Genomic DNA, 17641 nt, shown 5'->3' on the forward strand with positions numbered 1-17641 from the left:
GGAGAGACAAGCGAAAAGGCGAAGATTGTCTATAAAAGAAGGGGGAACCTTGCTGGCAGTGACTGACAGGGAGGTGATTCAGGAGCTCCTCTCTCATTAACCATTCCTGAGAGAATCAGTCTGAGCAACAGAGACGGAGGATACGGCTGCGGGGACCAGACTGCGGATACGATGCTGCTGCTGCGGCTGCTGCCTCCTCTATGGTATCCTTTATACACAGCATGAGGGCTGGAGGAGATACGGCACCCATTGTAGGTGATATAGGGGGGGGGGGGGGACACCCTGAGTTTAAGGTAAAGGTGATGTCAGGGAGTTGACAGCCACACTAGACAGGTTGCCTTGGAAGATGTGGCTCCCACTGGATTAGCAGTAAGTCATTACAGCTGCAGTCTCTTCTACTATGTTAACTCTTGCTCTGCCGAAATGGACGACCATAGTTTACGTCTAGATGGCAAAAAATTGGCATTGTGGCAAAAACTTTGGCTGCTTGAGAGGTTACCATCATACAGCCCACCTCTCTGCACCGTGCCCCCCCGGCTTTGCTGGAGTGGATTACTCATACGCTCCGCATCTGCTGGACACATCTGCAGATATCTGTGCACAACCAGTCGAGATGGGAACAAACACCACTGTCTGTTTGTCTAGAGGAGATATTATTTCCACCCTAACAGCCCCCTCCCCCCCAATATCCAGACTAACCTCCCCGCTAGAGCGCAGACGTTTCCAGGGGCAATGACATGCATTGTGCCATCAGTGTGATGAGAGTGGCATCGGTGTGATGATAGCGCCATCAATGTGATGATAGTGCCATCAGTGTGATGATAGTGCCCCTGGTGTGATGATAGTGCCATCAGTGTGATGAGAGTGGCATCGGTGTGATGATAGCGCCATCAATGTGATGATAGTGCCATCAGTGTGATGATAGTGCCCCTGGTGTGATGATATTGCCATCTGTGTGATGATAGTGACCCTGGTGTGATGATAGTGCCATCAGTATAATGGTAGTGCCCCTGGTGTGATGGTAGTGCCATCGGTGTGATGATAGTGCCATCAGTGTGATGATAGTGCCATCAGTGTGATGAGAGTGGCATCGGTGTGATGATAGTGCTCCTGGTGTGATGATAGTGCCATCAGTGTTATGATAGTGGCATCGGTGTGATGATAGTGCCATCAGTGTGATGGTAGTGCCCCAGGTGTGATGATATTGCCATCAGTGTGATGATAGTGCCCCTGGTGTGATGATAGTGCCATCAGTGTGATGATAGTGCCCCTGGTGTGATGATAGTGCCATCAGTGTGATGATAGTGGCATCGGTGTGATGATAGTGCCATCAGTGTGATGATAGTGCCCCTGGTGTGATGATAGTGCCATCAGTGTGATGATAGTGCCATCAATGTGATGATAATGCCATCAGTGTGATAAGAGTGGCATTGGTGTGATGATAGTGCCATCAGTGTGATGATAGTCCCCCTGGTGTGATGGTAGTGCCCCTGGTGTGATGATATTGCCATCAGTGTTATGATAGTGCCCCAGGTGTGACGATAGTGCTCCTGGTGTGATGATAGTGCCCCTGGTGTGATGATATTGCCATCGGTGTGATGGTAGTGCCATCAGTGTGATGGTAATGTCATCAGTGTTATGATAGTGCCCCAGGTGTGATGATAGTGCCCCAGGTGTGATGATAGTGCTCCTGGTGTGATGATAGCGCCATCAGTGTGATGGTAGTGCCATCAGTGTGATGGTAGTGCCCCTGGTGTGATCATATTGCCATCGGTGTGATGGTAGTGCCATCAGTGTGATGATAGTGCCCCTTGTGTGATGATAGTGGCATAGGTGTGATGGTAGTGCCATCGGTGTGATGATAGTGCCCCTTGTGTGATGATAGTGGCATAGGTGTGATGGTAGTGCCATCGGTGTGATGATAGTGCCCCTTGTGTGATGATAGTGGCATAGGTGTGATGGTAGTGCCATCGGTGTGATGATAGCGCCCCTGGTGTGATGATAGTGGCATCAGTGTGATCATTGGGGCATCAGTGTGATGATAGTGGCACTGGTGTAATGATAGTGTCCTTGTTGCGATAATTGTGTCCCTGGTGTGATGATAGTGCCATCAGTGTTAAAATAGTGCTATAGGTGTGATGATCCTGCCCCTGATGTGATGATAGTGACCCTGGTGTGATGATAGTGACCCTGGTGTGATGATAGTGACCCTGGTGTGATGATATTGCCACCAGTGTGATGATCCTGCCCCTGATGTGATGATCCTGCCCCTGGTGTGATGATAGTGACCCTGGTGTGATGATAGTGACCCTGGTGTGATGATAGTGACCCTGGTGTGATTATAGTTACCCTGGTGTGATGATAGTTACCCTGGTGTGATGATAGTGACCCTGGTGTGATGATAGTGACCCTGGTGTGATGATAGTGCCATCAGTCAGCGGCTGGAATGTCTGTATGACTTCATGTCTGCTGGATACGTCCCAGGAATATGTGCTGTCAGTGACTGGTGTCATGCATATGGATGTCAGAGGCGCTATGGTATCTGACCTGTCTAGGATTATAGGACATATTTGCCACAAAGTTTCAAATGGCGCTAAATATTGTTTATGTGACTAGATGTCTCTGTATGAGGTATAGTGTTCTAATATGTGACGGTATTTATCAATCACTGTCTGTGTATGCAGTTATGTTTGATTGTTTGTTTGTGTGTGTGTATGCAGTTATGTGTGTGTGTGTGTGTGTGTGTGTGTGTGTATGCAGTTATGTGTGTGTGCAGTTATGTGTGTGTGTGTGTGTATTAAGGTATTTGTGATCTAATCTCTAAATTGATAGTCCTGATGCTCCTGTATGAAGGACTGTGTATACCCTATGAAGGAATGTGTGTCCTCAAGCTTATGTATGAAGGAATTTGTATCCCTTACTAGTATAAGAAGAGATTAGTGTTCTGATGTCAGTATATTATATTGTTGTTATGTTTGTGTGTGAACATATTTATGACCTGATGTCTGTGTATAAAGGTATTAATAACCTTATATCTGTGTATGACTGCACTGTTTTCATCATGTCTGTGTATGAACATACCTGTTATGTCTGTGTCTGAACATACCTGTGATGTCTGTGTATGAACATACCTGTGATGTCTGTGTATGAAAATACCTGTGATGTCTGTGTATGAACATACCTGTGATGTCTGTGTATGAACATACCTGTGATGTCTGTGTATGAACATACCTGTGATGTCTGTGTATGAATATACCTGTGATGTTTGTGTATGACTGCATTGTTTTCCTCATGTCTGTGTATGAACGTACCTGTGATGTCTGTGTATGACTGTGTTGTTTTCATTATGTCTGTGTATGAACATACCTGTGATGTCTGTGTATGACTGCGTTGTTTTCATGATGTCTGTGTATGAACATACCTGTGATGTCTGTGTATGACTGCATTGTTTTCATGATGTCTGTGTATGAACATACCTGTGATGTGTGTGTATGACTGCATTGTTTTCATGATGTCTGTGTATGAACATACCTGTGATGTGTGTGTATGACTGCATTGTTTTCATGATGTCTGTGTATGAACATACCTGTGATGTCTGTGTATGACTGCATTGTTTTTATTATGATTGTGTATGAACATACCTGAGATGTCTGTGTATGACAGTATTGGTGTCATGACATCTGAGTAGGGACATATTTGTCTCCTGATGTTCCTGCATGAACATACTGGTATCATAATGTCTGTGTATGATCACATTCTTGTCTTGATACTTGTGTATGATCATATGTTTGTACTTATGTTTTGCATATGAATGTATTTTTGTCCTGATGTCTGTTTATGAACCTATTTTTGTCCTGAAGTCTATGTATTAACATAGTGGCGTTATGATGTCTGTGTATGATCACATTCTTACCCGGATCTCTGCGTGTATTAACACTGGTGTCAGTGTATGAACATATTTTTGTCCTGATTTCAGTGTATTAACGTATAAGTATCATGATGTCTGTTTTATCACACTTTTGACATGATGTCTGCATATGATTGGGATTTTGTCCTGATGTATGCGTATGAATGTATTTGTGACTTGATGTCTGTGTATGAACCTATTTTTGTCCTTAAGGGTGCCTTCACACACCGGATCCGCAGCGGATTTCACGCTGCAAATTCACAGCGAAATCCATTGCGGATTGAGTGCCCGTTAATCCTAATGTATGTAATGTATGTATGTATGTATGTATGTAATGTATGTAAGTTAACCCCCCGCCGGCCGGAGCATACATTACCTGCTCCGCGATCCGGCCTGCTTCGGGGGTTCCGGGCGTCTGTTCAGCCCGCTCAGCCAATCAGTGCACTTCCTCGCCAAAGACGCTATCCGCCAAAAGAATTGACGTGACAATTCCTTTGGCAGAATGCGGAATCAGCTGGCCCATAGAATGGTGTCTATGAAGCCGGCGGAAAGGCGCGCGGCCGCGAGCACGTAAAGGCCACGGAATTCCGCAGAATTTATCCGCGAGAATTCCATAGTCTGAACCCACCCGTATAGAGTAATTGGTTGTATCCTGATGGTTATGAATAGCCAGGGATTGGGCAGAGCAGACAAAAAGTGGGGCAGCTGCCCATGAAGGGGTATACCAGGGATAGGAAAACCATAGCTGCTTTCTTCCATCTTTCTTCCATAAACAGTGCCACTCTTGTCCTCAGTTTGTGTCTGGTATTGCAGCTTAGTTTTATTGAAGTGACAGAGTATTTGCCCCTGGACATGTCATGCGTCATTATCACTGAGGACGGCTTCCAAATGGAAGTAATTGGTAAAGAGTAATTGTAGTGAATATACGTGTATGTCCTGATGTCTGTTTGGCAGAGAATTGTGTGGAATCGTTGTATTAGGATGTGGGAACTGTTTTTATGTTTTTATGTTTCTATCATCTGTTTGTTTGTTCTTCCTGAGGCCTGAATGGATGATTATATCCTGCCGTGGGAGTTTGTGGCTTGATACTTGTTTATTATGAGGATTGAACTCCGATCTTCTTATAGGAGGAAACATTTTTTCATTGAATATTTAGATCATGTTTGTGTTAGACAGCAGTCTGGGTGTATGTAAGTGTGTATTAGGAGGAGGAGGAGGGGTCTGTGTATTAGGAGGAGGACGGGTCTGTGTCCTGATGTCTGTGTATTAGGAGGAGGAGGGGTCTGTGTCCGGATGTCTGTGTATTAGGAGGAGGAGGAGGGGTCTGTGTATTAGGAGGAGGACGGGTCTGTGTCCTGATGTCTGTGTATTAGGAGGAGGAGGGGTCTGTGTCCGGATGTCTGTGTATTAGGAGGAGGGGAGGTCTGTGTATTAGGAGGAGGATGGGTCTGTGTCCTGATGCTGTGTATTAGGAGGAGGGGAGGTCTGTGTATTAGGAGGAGGAGGGGTCTGTGTCCTGATGTCTGTGTATTAGGAGGAGGAGGGGTCTGTGTATTAGGAGGAGGAGGGGTCTGTGTCCTGATGTCTGTGTATTAGGAGGAGGAGGGGTCTGTGTATTAGGAGGAGGAGGGGTCTGTGTCCGGATGTCTGTGTATTAGGAGGAGGAGGGGTCTGTGTCCGGATGTCTGTTTATTAGGAGGAGAAGGGGTCTGTGTCCTCATGTCTGTGTATTAGGAGGAGGAGGGGTCTGTGTCCTGATGTCTGTGTATTAGGAGGAGGAGGGGTCTGTGTCCTGATGTCTGTGTATTAGGAGGAGGAGGGGTCTGTGTATTAGGAGGAGGAGGGGTCTGTGTCCGGATGTCTGTGTATTAGGAGGAGGAGGGGTCTGTGTCCTGATGTCTGTGTATTAGGAGGAGAAGGGGTCTGTGCCCTGATATCTGTGTATTAGGAGGAGGAGGGGTCTGTGTATTAGGAGGAGGAGGAGGGGTCTGTGTCCTTATGTCTGTGTATTAGGAGGAGGAGGGGTCTGTGTCCTGATGTCTGTGTATTAGGAGGAGGAGGGGTCTGTGTCCTGATGTCTGTGTATTAGGAGGAGGAGGGGTCTGTGTCCTGATGTCTGTGTATTAGGAGGAGGAGGAGGAGGGGTTGTGTCCTTATGTCTGTGTATTAGGAGGAGGAGGAGGGGTCTGTGTCCTGATGTCTGTGTATTAGGAGGAGGAGGAGGAGGGGTCTGTGTCCGGATGTCTGTGTATTAGGAGGAGGAGGGGTCTGTGTCCTGATGTCTGTGTATTAGGAGGAGGAGGGGTCTGTGCCCTGATATCTGTGTATTAGGAGGAGGAGGGGTCTGTGTATTAGGAGGAGGAGGGGTCTGTGTATTAGGAGGAGGAGGGGTCTGTGTCCTGATATCTGTGTATTAGGAGGAGGAGGGGTTTGTGTCCTGAAGTCTGTGTATTAGGAGGAGGGGTCTGTGTATTAGGAGGAGGAGGGGTCTGTGTATTAGAAGGAGGGGTCTGTGTATTAGAAGGAGGAGGAGGGGTCTGTGTATTAGGAGGAGGAGGGGTCTGTGTATTAGGAGGAGGAGGGGTCTGTGTCCTGATGTCTGTGTATTAGGAGGAGGATGGGTCTGTGTCCTGATGTCTGTGTATTAGAAGGAGGAGGAGGGGTCTGTGTATTAGAAGGAGGAGGGGTCTGTGTCCTGATGTCTGTGTATTAGGAGGAGGAGGGGTCCGTGTTCTGATGTCTGTGTATTAGGAGGAGGAGGAGGGGTCTGTGTCCTGATGTCTGTGTATAATGAGGAGGATGGGTCTGTGTCCTGATGTCTGTGTATTAGAAGGAGGAGGAGGGGTCTGTGTATTAGAAGGAGGAGGAGGGGTCCGTGTTCTGATGTCTGTGTATTAGGACGAGGAGGGGGGGGTCTGTGTCCTGAGGTCTGTGTATTAGGAGGAGGGGTCTGTGTCCTGATGTCTGTGTATTAGGAGGAGGAGGAGGGGTCTGTGTATTAGAAGGAGGAGGGGTCTGTGTATTAGAAGGAGGAGGGGTCTGTGTATTAGGAGGAGGAGGGGTCTGTGTATTAAAAGGAGGAGGGGTCTGTGTATAAGAAGGAGGAGGGGTCTGTGTATTAGAAGGAGGAGGGGTCTGTGTATTAGAAGGAGGAGGGGTCTGTGTATTAGGAGGAGGAGGAGGGGTCTGTGTATTAGAAGGAGGAGGAGGGGTCCGTGTTCTGATGTCTGTGTATTAGGAGGAGGAAGAGGAGGGGGGGGGTCTGTGTCCTGATGTCTGTGTATTAGGAGGAGGAGGGGTCTGTGTCCTGATGTCTGTGTATTAGAAGGAGGAGGGGTCTGTGTATTAGGAGGAGGAGGGGTGTGTGTATTAGAAGGAGGAGGAGGGGTCTGTGTAAATGTATCAGCTGTTGTATTTATTTGCTTAGTTGCCAGTATCTCAGTGGTCTTCCTTCCCATAGTTTCCCTTGTCCTTTCTTAGGCCTATAGTGTTTATCGCTCTATTATCAGAGCCATAGCATGCCAGGATGAGTCTCATCCATGACATTTAAGATGCTTTTCACACATCAGCTTTTGATTTTCTTCTGCCCCATATGTTACATCCTCCATATTTTCTCCTGAGATCTGTATATTTTTTGCTGTTGTTAAAAAGGCCTCAAAACCTGTGGTTGGGTGTTGACATGGCAACCGCCATTCCTCCCTGCACAACTTTCATGAGGTAGCATAGCGCTGTATGTTATTGTAGCCTCCCTAACACCCATTAGAATTCTATGAGAAATGTATAGAAAGCACAGTCAACAAACATACATCATGACAAATGTTGCTTTGTTTCCTGATTTGGCCTCCAATAGATTGTTACATTGCCACCATCTGTGAGGTCAGCCTATTTGCATAGTCTGGTCTAGTCTACAAGCATGCTGTCTGCTGCCCTATGGCTTCCTATACTGTAGCTCTGCTTGTTCAGGTTCGCTCCTGCGTATAATCACAAGCCCTGCACAAATCTTCCAGGAAGTGACTGCACATATAGACGACTTCCCTTACTTTCTGCTTGTGATGTCTATAAGAAATACACCTGTAACCTTGTTCACAATTGCGATTATCCTCTTTAACTTGAAGCCCATAGTATTGGCTGCGGCTCCGGTCCTGAGATGGTGGTCACCTGAGACACTGGGGTTACCGAAGAGCCACTCTCTGCTCCCTCAGGGGATGCTGCCAGGAATAACACTATACCTGCCCAGGTTTTGTGGGCACAGGGTCAGGCCCTCATCACATGAGACACTAACGTGGCAGTATGTCCTCATTTGGGAAGCTGACGGAGTATTTCAGCTTGAGGAAATCGAGAGAGGACATCCGGCCTGGACGCAGCACTGGAAGGAGGAGCGGGAGCTATTGTTGCACTATCACCCAGTCCAGGTAGACACCCTATCATGTACTGTCATTGACCTATAGACGTCAGAATGTTGAATGAATCTTTTCGCGAACGATGATGCTGTGTGAACATAGCCTTAAAGGGGTTTTCTGTAAAATTTTATTAAAAAAATGCAAAATGTTTGAAATGATCTATCCATGTGAGACCTATGTGAGTACAGTTTCCGCTTCTGGATGTATATGAGCTTGTTTCCATTCACAAGCAGAGATTTTTTAAAATGGAGAATCAAAAGGCACAAAGTTTATAACTTTTTCCTACTAAGGGTATAAACCCACACACCGTATAAGCAGCGTATTTACTGCTGCGATACGCAGCAAATACGCAGCAAACACGCAGCAAAAACGCAGCAGATTATATCTAAATAACTGAACACAGCATCAAATCTGTACCAACAAATCTGCTGCGTATTTGTTGCGTATCTGCTGTGTATACGGTGTGTGGGTTTGTACCCTCACGGAGTGTTTTGTCATTTGTATTGAATGGGGGGGTGGTCTCTCCCGTAGCGCCCCCTACTGTCAGCAGAGGGAATTGCTGCTTGCTTTATTAGGTACTAACGCTCTGCCATGTTTGCTTTAACCTATGAAGACCCAAGTGCACAATGAGCCCATTGTAATGGGTGCAAGCCAGTAAAGATTTATAGCTGTAAGAATCCATAGGTCGTGACCCTAGGGAAGCCAAGATGGTTACTAGGTAGTAAATGCGTTCCTTAGTAGAGATTGTTGTTGTTGCTCATTTGCAAAAACTAATTTATTCGGCATATTGTACTCCATCTAATCCCTTCCCCAGTGGAGCGTCCCTACCACAGGCAGCGATTACCATGAAGCCTACTCTCTTATATCGCTTACTGGGGGAACAAAAGCTTCTGAAAAAGCAATGGCTAACCTGTGTGCATGCATGTGGAGACATGACGGCTGCGGCTCTTTAGGTAATATAGATAGAATGTCCTATATGTAATGCTACGTTTACACGGAACGATAATTCGCCCGATCGTACGATTAACTATGTCGAAGTAACAATGTGTTTTTCATAACAATCAACGTTTAGACGGTACGATATATCGTACGGAAAATTCGTTTTGAGATCGCTTAAGCCGATCTCACACATAGGGTAAATTGGTGAACGACTGTTTACACGGAATGATCTGCAAATTTTTTGCGAACGATCAACGACGATTTGAGAACTTGTTGAAAGATCAAAATGAACGATTTATCGCTCGTCGCTTCATCGTTCGCAGCGTTTACACGTACGATTATCGTTCGAATCTGATCGTTATCATGCGAATTCGCCTGATAATCGTTCCGTGTAAACGCAGCATAAGGGTACAAACACACACAACGTATACGCAGTGTATATACGCAGAGCAGAAGCTTATATACTTTAATGAGATATATGCAATGGGTTATCTTGATAAAATACAATTATAACTCACAGCTCTGGATGAGGTTATCCTCTTGTTTCCTCATCCTATTTAGCCATTCCCTAACTTTAATGGTTCTTAAGGGAATCTGTCAGATGTAATTCATGGTCCTAACTGCTGACACTGTTAGGACAAGGAGACACATGGTACCTTTCATATATCCAGCTGTATCACCAGAATGTAGAGACATCATTTTATTCTCAAAGAGGCTTTTCCAAGCTCCTGAATAGCTGCAATGTCTCCCCTCTCTCCCCCTCTCTGCTTGATTGACACCTGGAAGCTAAGTCCCCAGGTATGGGAGGGGGAGAGAGGAGACATTCCAGCTTGCAGCATTTAGGAGCCTGGAAAAGCCTCTTTGGACTCTTCTTCATTATCATCATCATCATCATACTGTAGGCATTCTTCTAAGTTTTGAAAGCACAGACAGATATATGAGAGGTACCAAGTGTCTCTCTGATGTAACAGATATGGAACAGTAGCAGTTTGGAATAACAAATGATCGGTAACTTTCAGAAATGTTTGACAAGTCTGAAGTTTTGATGGGTGGGGGTCCCAGTGCTGAGACCCCACTGATTGCCAAAACAAGCAGCAGATGCGCCTCATTGACTGTGCAGTGTAAGTGGTGTACAGACCTATAGAGAGTAAAGGAGACTTTCTATAAATCCAGACTGCATTGACCTCCATGAACTCTTAAACAAGGCCCATACCCCTTACCGCCAGGAATAAAGACACACACAACTTCTTCCTTTTGCTGGGTGGAGATCGGCCACAGCTTTTATTAACTTTCCTCAAACTTTAAAACCTTAGTAACCCGGCACTCTCCAGTGCCAACCAACCGATGCAACAGCCGTGGTATGCCACCGGCGGACTCCCGCCGTACATGTCTGGCTGCTCCGAATCATCCTCCATATAAACTTCAGGCCAAGCTGTGACTTGCAATAAAACTTTAGAAAAACAATCATGGAAAAGAAATCTCCATTTTCTTCCTTTTTTTTTTTTTTTTTTTTTTATATATATATATATATATATATATATATATATATATATATATATATATATATATGTCTCTCTTTACTATATTTTTCTTTTTTTTTTTTTTTTTTAAAAGAAAATTTGACAAAAGGGAGGGAGGGAGGGAAACACGGCAAGTGGCGGAAAGGGTTGAGGTAAGGGAGCCCCATGTATATATACTGTGCCCGCCTCTTCACCACCCCCCGAGCATCTCCATAGGCCAAAAGACCCGCGGCAGCACAGGATTGGAGGAGGGGGCGAGCACAAGCATGGAGAGGGAGGGAATAGAGACACACACACAGGACAGGCAAACTTTAACTCATTCCTGGCGGCACCAGCATGCGGCAGCAGTATCTGACTATGGAGAGTGGCACATGCAGTCCGCCTGCACCCTCCTTAATTAGTCGGGCTCAATACAGACTGCATTGACCTCCATGAACTCTTAAACAAGGCCCATACCCCTTACCGCCAGGAATAAAGACACACACAACTTCTTCCTTTTGCTGGGTGGAGATCGGCCACAGCTTTTATTAACTTTCCTCAAACTTTAAAACCTTAGTAACCCGGCACTCTCCAGTGCCAACCAACCGATGCAACAGCCGTGGTATGCCACCGGCGGACTCCCGCCGTACATGTCTGGCTGCTCCGAATCATCCTCCATATAAACTTCAGGCCACGAAGGAGCCCTGTGACCCCTACACAGGGCTACGACCTCCACCCAAAAGGAAGAGGGCTTGCTCTATCCCGTCCTGCAAGCCAGACAGAAAAATATCATGCCCAATTTCGCTCAAATGCACACCATCAAAGGACATGAGGCCCCGATTGTCGCCCTCCAGTTGGCGGTGACGGACTACCACACCTGAACGAGAGCGTACAAAACGAGACATTCTCGCGTTAAGCGTTTGCCTAGAACGTTCGATCGCCAGGGGATCCCTGGCATACTGCCACACCACTCTAGGAACGACCTCTGACCACACCAAGACGAATTCCGAGAACAACGGACCGAACCTCAAAATATCGGCACGCATAAGTGCCATAAGCTCGTTAATCTTGGCGTGACAGAGGTCATTCCCACCCGCGTGCACCACCAAAATAACAGGGCCCGAGGTCACCCCGGCAATCGACATGACCTCAGAAAGAACCTGGGGCCAACGTAGCCCCCGAATGCCTCTCCAATACACTTCAATGTGGCGAAAGCCCAGACTCCTGCCGCCAGGCCGAACATCCGCGCGCTGGCCCGCACGAAAGATATAGGAATGACCCAGTATCCACACAGTCGGGGGAACCACATCTAAAAGGAAAAAACAATCAATAAACTCATAACAGCAAATCCGGCCTGACATAACGAGCGTAGCACGCCGAGCGCCAGCGACCTATGCGCATTACCGCCGACTCCGGCAAACCCGCCCTCGACGCCTCCGTCGCCGCGCCAATGCGAAAAGAGTGCGTGCCAAACTCCTTCGGGGGTAAGCCCAGCGCTACCAGCAACTTACGCAACATGGCTCTAAATTGAAAAACCGTGAGAGGCGTGGCATCCTGGTGCACCAAAAATAAATCGGAACGGACTCTCACTTTATCGTAATCCTTTATCAAGCGCACCGGGCATACTGCACCATCCACCGACCATAGCGGTAACCACGCACCCCGACCGTATTGGTCCATCTTCGACCGCCGAATCCTGAGCCGGACCGACCCGTCCCCCACTAACACATCGTCGCTGCGCAAACCCCCCGGTTTAAACTTAGACGGAGGTAATAGCTCTCCTATGCGAAACGCCCCAAAAAATGCGAGGCCAAAAGCCACGGCAAACAAAAAACTCTCGTAGGGGGAACTGCACGCCGCCGGGCACGACTGAACCATGCGAACCAATAACTGATAAGATACCGGGCGACGCTGGTCACATTGAACCCTCTCCTTCTTCCAACCCTTCAAGGCCTGCCTGATAAAGAAGGCCCTGGTGACATCACCCCAACCCAACAACTTAAAATAAAACGAAACCCCCGCAAGCTTACGCTGCGCTACGGAGCCAGACGCTCCAGCCGCCCTAATGCCCAACACAAATTCAACAGTGATTTCTAAACGTACAGACTCATCACCTGCAGCATCTCGACCCCTGACCAGCGAGCACCACTCATCCCACGCCTTACCATGCAATCTCCAAGTAGCAGGTGTCACTGATGACGCGATCATCTCCATCATCATAGGTCCACGAGATTCCATAGACGCGCCGGGCAGGGGTATCCCACTTCCTTGGCTCCAGGCAGGAGCGCCCTGAAATCCTGCCAACGAAAGCGCGACAAAGCATCAGCGATGGAGTTGTGAACCCCCGGTACATGACGAGAACGGAAGTAAATATTGTACTCCAAGCAACGCAAAACCAAGTGACGAAGGAGACCAATGACCGGAGGAGAGGAAGAAGAAAGGCTATTAATACAACGCACAACCCCCAAGTTGTCGGACCAAAAGCAAATATGCTTGTTGGCGAGACATGGGCCCCAAATCTCAACAGCCACTATAATGGGAAAGAGTTCAAGCAGCGTGAGATTCCTACATAGCCCCAACTCGGTCCACTCCACCGGCCAGGCCTCCGCACACCAATCATCACCTAGGATCGCCCCAAAACCGGTTGAACCAGCGGCATCTGTAAAAAGCGCCAACTCATCATTAGTCATCCTGGTACCCATTAAACAGGTGCGACCATTGTACGAAAGAAGGAATTCCTTCCACACTCTCAGGTCAGCTTTCAAAATGCCCGTGAGGCGTATGCGGTGTTCGGGAAGGCGAATGCCCCTGGTAGCCAGGGACAGCCTTCTACAAAACACACGCCCCATAGGCATAACCCTGCATGCAAAGACGAGCAGACCCAACAAAGACTGCACCTGTTTAAGGGTGACCTTGGCAACGGCCAAAAACCCGTCAATCAACTCCCCCAATTTGACCAGTTTATCCTGAGGAAGGCGGAAAACCATGGCCACGGTGTCTATTTCAATACCCAAAAAGGTAAGCACCGTGGCAGGGCCCTCCGTCTTGTCCCCCGATAAAGGGACCCCAAAACGCTGCATGAAAAACTGAAATGTGGACAAAAGAAACTGACAGGACGAATCCTGCGGGGAACCCACGAACAAAAAGTCGTCCAAATAATGTATAACAGAACCGGAACCAGTTTCATAACGCACCACCCACTCCAGAAAGGAGCTGAAAATCTCAAAGAAGTGGCATGAAATGGAACATCCCATAGGCAGACACATGTCGTAGTAGAAACTCCCACCCCACTGAAACCCAAGCAAGTGGTGACACTCCGGATGAACAGGGAGCAGCCGAAAAGCTGATTCAATGTCAGACTTTGCCAACAGCGCCCCTTTTCCCTCTTTCCTAACCAGCATCACAGCCTTGTCAAACGAAACATAAGAGACTGATGCATCATCTGCCGAAATGCCGTCATTAACGGACGAACCCTTGGGGTAAGACAGATGATGAATGAGTCTAAACTTTCCCGGTTCCTTCTTCGGAACTACCCCCAGAGGGGAGATCCGAAGATTAGAAAAGGGGGGGGCATTAAAAGGACCCGCTACCCTGCCAAGCTCGACTTCCTTGGCAATCTTCTGATCAGTGACCACCGAATGCTCACGAGCAGACTTCAAATTATCAGAAAACTGGGGTAGCCCCGAATAGTTAAACGGGATAAAGAAACCGAACTGAAAACCCTCTAACAGAACAGAGGCATCGAAACTATTGGGGTAACTGTCTAGCCAGGGGCGCATCGCGGCTACGCTCACTGGCGTCCTTGACCTCGGCAGGAGCCGCTTTGTTGAGTTGTCGCACCGAGGGCCTGGGACAACGCAAGGCTGTGTGGGCTCCGCCGCAGGCGGAACACTCATGTTTGTACTTACACAGGCCTGCGAAGCGACAACTGCCCTCATTAAAGAGCCAACAGGAACCTGGTCTGCGCACGGCCACCGAGCCCGAGGCTGAAGCTCCCCCGGAACCGGTGGCCGCGGGCTGAAAGGGCAGTGCTTTTGGTGCCATCATTAAACGAAGCCATACGTCCGTGGCCCTGACGCCCCAGCCGATCTCCGGCTGCAACGCCAGGCGCCGCCGGAAGTCCTCATCATAGCGCCACCAGGCGGATCCCCCATGTGACTTATATGCACTATAAATACTATCAAAATAGACAAACAACTCCGAACAACGCTCCGGGTGCTTCTGACCCATGACACAACCCAAAACAGAGAAGGCCTGAATCCAATTGTTCATGGACCGTGCCACCCGGGGCTTCCTAAATTCCCCGACTCTAACATTGTCAGTGAAAGCACGCCGTTCCTTATCCACCGTAAACTGATCCGCTGAAATAAGGGACCAAATGTCCACATACTGATTGGACCAAATCTTCTCCTTGGTTTCCGCGTCCAAATGAGCACCCAGCGGGCTGATACCACAGAAGAAAGCCTCCTTGTAGATACCAGCCTGGGGTGGGGGAGGCTTAGAAACCGCTGGAGCAGTTACGGCGGGTGAGGAAAGTTTACATAAAATAGATTGCAAAGCAGCTAAAACTTCGTTATTACCTGATTCACCCGAACCCCAGGCCCCCGTGAAGTCAAACTCACCACTCCTTGCAGAAGTCGATCCCGGCCCTTGAATAGGCGGAGGAACCACCGCACCCGGGTCAGGCGCGGGAATTGTCGCAGGAACGACAGCCGGCTGTGAGGACCTCCTAGATGAGAGGGAGAAATCCCGCCTTTGACGGTGACCCCTCGGGCTCCGACCAGAGACCTCCGAGGCGCTCGTTGAACCGCCAGAAGTCGACGGCGAACGCCAGCGGGAGGACCTGGAACGCCTGCGGCTGCCGGATACCTGGGATCGTCGTCTGGAATTACGATGATGGTGTCCAGACGCCCTGCGGCGAAGGTCATGCCGCGGGCTCTGAGAAGCTGACGAGGAGCGGGATCTGCGCCGACTAGAAAAACTCCCGCGGGACACTGCCCTAGTAGGTTGGCACTGCAGCTGGACCTGGCTAGGAGGTACTAGGCTGCAACTGGCAGGCTCAGGGGCAGCCACCATGTTCACAGCCGGGAGAACTACCGGTGGCAGCATACTAATATTAGGAAGGGGCTGCACCTGGGCAGAGGTAGCAAGCTCCCCTAGCACCATGGTGCCCGTAGGGGCAGCCTCAGTATGACTGGTGCAGGCCGGCTGCTCAGAGGGCAGAGGGGCATCATCAGAGGAAACGCTGGCAGCGCCTCCCATCCTCAACCAGGGGGAGGCAGAAGCCCGACTGGAGAAGAGGTCAGAGGCAGGGGAGAGCTGTGCAGCAGCCCGAGCAGTCCCACCGGGATAGGAGGGGTTAATGGGCAGCCGACACTCCGGGGGGATGGGGGAAGGCACAGGCCGGGATAGCAGAGGTCCCAGGGGAGCGCTGGCAGCAGTAGGGGCCGCGGACCGAGCAGGGGAAGGAGAATGCCGGCGGGGGGGGGAGCGGGAGCTGACCTGAGGGGGAGGCAAAGCAGCGGTGGAAACAGCAGCAGTGCAGGCTCGGCGGGACCTGCCACGCGCTCCACCGGAAACCGGAAATGACGGGCTGGGGCTAAGCCGGTCGGGAGCACGTGACCGCCGAGCGGAGCGCCTGCCAGCGCCAGAGAGCGGAGGAGGATGGGGAACCGGAGGGGGGCTGAGCCCAGACAGGAACCTGCTGAGCCAGCCCTCACCCTCCGTGGAGGCACGCGCCTGTAGCGCGGCCATCAGAAGCTCATCAGCCGCAGCCATGGGACGTACCACTTCAAACACGGCAAGTGGCGGAAAGGGTTGAGGTAAGGGAGCCCCATGTATATATACTGTGCCCGCCTCTTCACCACCCCCCGAGCATCTCCATAGGCCAAAAGACCCGCGGCAGCACAGGATTGGAGGAGGGGGCGAGCACAAGCATGGAGAGGGAGGGAATAGAGACACACACACAGGACAGGCAAACTTTAACTCATTCCTGGCGGCACCAGCATGCGGCAGCAGTATCTGACTATGGAGAGTGGCACATGCAGTCCGCCTGCACCCTCCTTAATTAGTCGGGCTCAATACATACATACTGTACATGCTTGGCTTTTGAGGAGTGCTAAGCCCAATCTTCCAGGCACAACTCACCTCAGCCCCTTTGGTTTAGTTCTCATTGCCCTGGACCCCTCAATGATCAAAACCTGCAAAGTATCACTATGACTTGTCCAAAGTTTCTGATACTATTAGATCCCCTATATATGATGACTTTCCATGGCAGCTCCCATAGGGGTTGTCACTCATCTGTACCAGGTTCTGGAATGGAAAAGCTTCCTAGGTATACAGTGATATGGTAGCAGAGATATACTGCAGCATAAAGGTATGTTCACACTGCAGTGTACATTTGGTGAAACTCCCAGCATATACACCATGTGTATCCATAGGCCTCCAATTACCTGACAGAAGCCAAAATAGTCTCTTTGTGGCCTCCTCAGGGCTAGTATATCTCTGTATACCTTTATTGTTTCTGTGGTATAGAAAAGCTCAGTCAGTAGTAGGCATGACAATTCTGTACCTACGCTGCATGGCATTTGGCAGTGTATGCCACTATATGCCCAGAGTGGCAGCTGAGGTATATCTTCCCATATACCACGGAGAAATTCTGCCAGAGCAGTGTGAATATGATGTAACTAAGCAGATTCAGGAGTCTAGAAAAGCTGGGTGCACCAGAACATTAGTTGGCGGTGTATATACCAGCTTGGTGTGCGGAGTTGATCATTACCCTGTCACTTTCTAATGACTGCAATGCGCTCTTCCTATACGGCTGGTGACTGGGATCTTGCCAGCATTGCTACAGAAAACATTCATCATTTACATTGAGAGGCTGCAAACTGGTATAG

The 17641-nt window shown here is 49.0% G+C and overlaps 2 protein-coding genes across 6 annotated transcripts in view; one reads left to right on the forward strand and one right to left on the reverse strand.

Moving 5' to 3' along the window:
• The first annotated feature begins 7485 nt into the window (after positions 1-7485).
• Positions 7486-17641, forward strand: part of LOC138801300 (ankyrin repeat and fibronectin type-III domain-containing protein 1-like) — a 195318-nt gene continuing 185162 nt past the window's right edge. For 4 of the 5 annotated variants that reach the window (XM_069983955.1, XM_069983956.1, XM_069983958.1 and 1 more), the window contains exon 1: positions 7487-8319. In XM_069983955.1, the coding sequence (XP_069840056.1) occupies positions 8198-8319 (122 nt within the window). In that variant the 5' untranslated portion in view covers positions 7487-8197. Of the gene's footprint in view, positions 8320-17641 lie in introns of all 5 variants that reach the window. The other variant, XM_069983959.1, reaches the window with a different exon arrangement.
• Positions 10893-16503, reverse strand: LOC138800409 (serine/arginine repetitive matrix protein 1-like). The gene is made up of 3 exons (XM_069982066.1): positions 15368-16503; positions 12911-13042; positions 10893-12054 (listed from the first exon to the last, which is right to left on the reverse strand). The coding sequence occupies exons 1-3, from the start codon at positions 16497-16499 to the stop codon at positions 11459-11461; spliced, it is 1860 nt and encodes a 619-aa protein (XP_069838167.1). The 5' UTR covers positions 16500-16503; the 3' UTR covers positions 10893-11458.

This window comes from Dendropsophus ebraccatus, chromosome 9, assembly GCF_027789765.1.
Source record: "Dendropsophus ebraccatus isolate aDenEbr1 chromosome 9, aDenEbr1.pat, whole genome shotgun sequence".
NCBI lineage: Eukaryota > Metazoa > Chordata > Amphibia > Anura > Hylidae > Dendropsophus > Dendropsophus ebraccatus.

What these genes read in the sequence shown, in the direction of transcription:
- LOC138800409 (XM_069982066.1), bottom strand. Translation starts at nt 16,499, where the DNA reads ATGGCCGCGCTACAGGCGCGTGCCTCCACGGAGGGTGAGGGCTGGCTC. An exon ending in ATCGACTTCTGCAAGGAGTG is followed by an intron (nt 13,043 to 15,367) that starts GTGAGTTTGACT and finishes TTTCGTTGGCAG; the next exon opens with GATTTCAGGGCGCTCCTGCC. An exon ending in TGCTACTTGGAGATTGCATG is followed by an intron (nt 12,055 to 12,910) that starts GTAAGGCGTGGG and finishes TTTTCCTTTTAG; the next exon opens with ATGTGGTTCCCCCGACTGTG.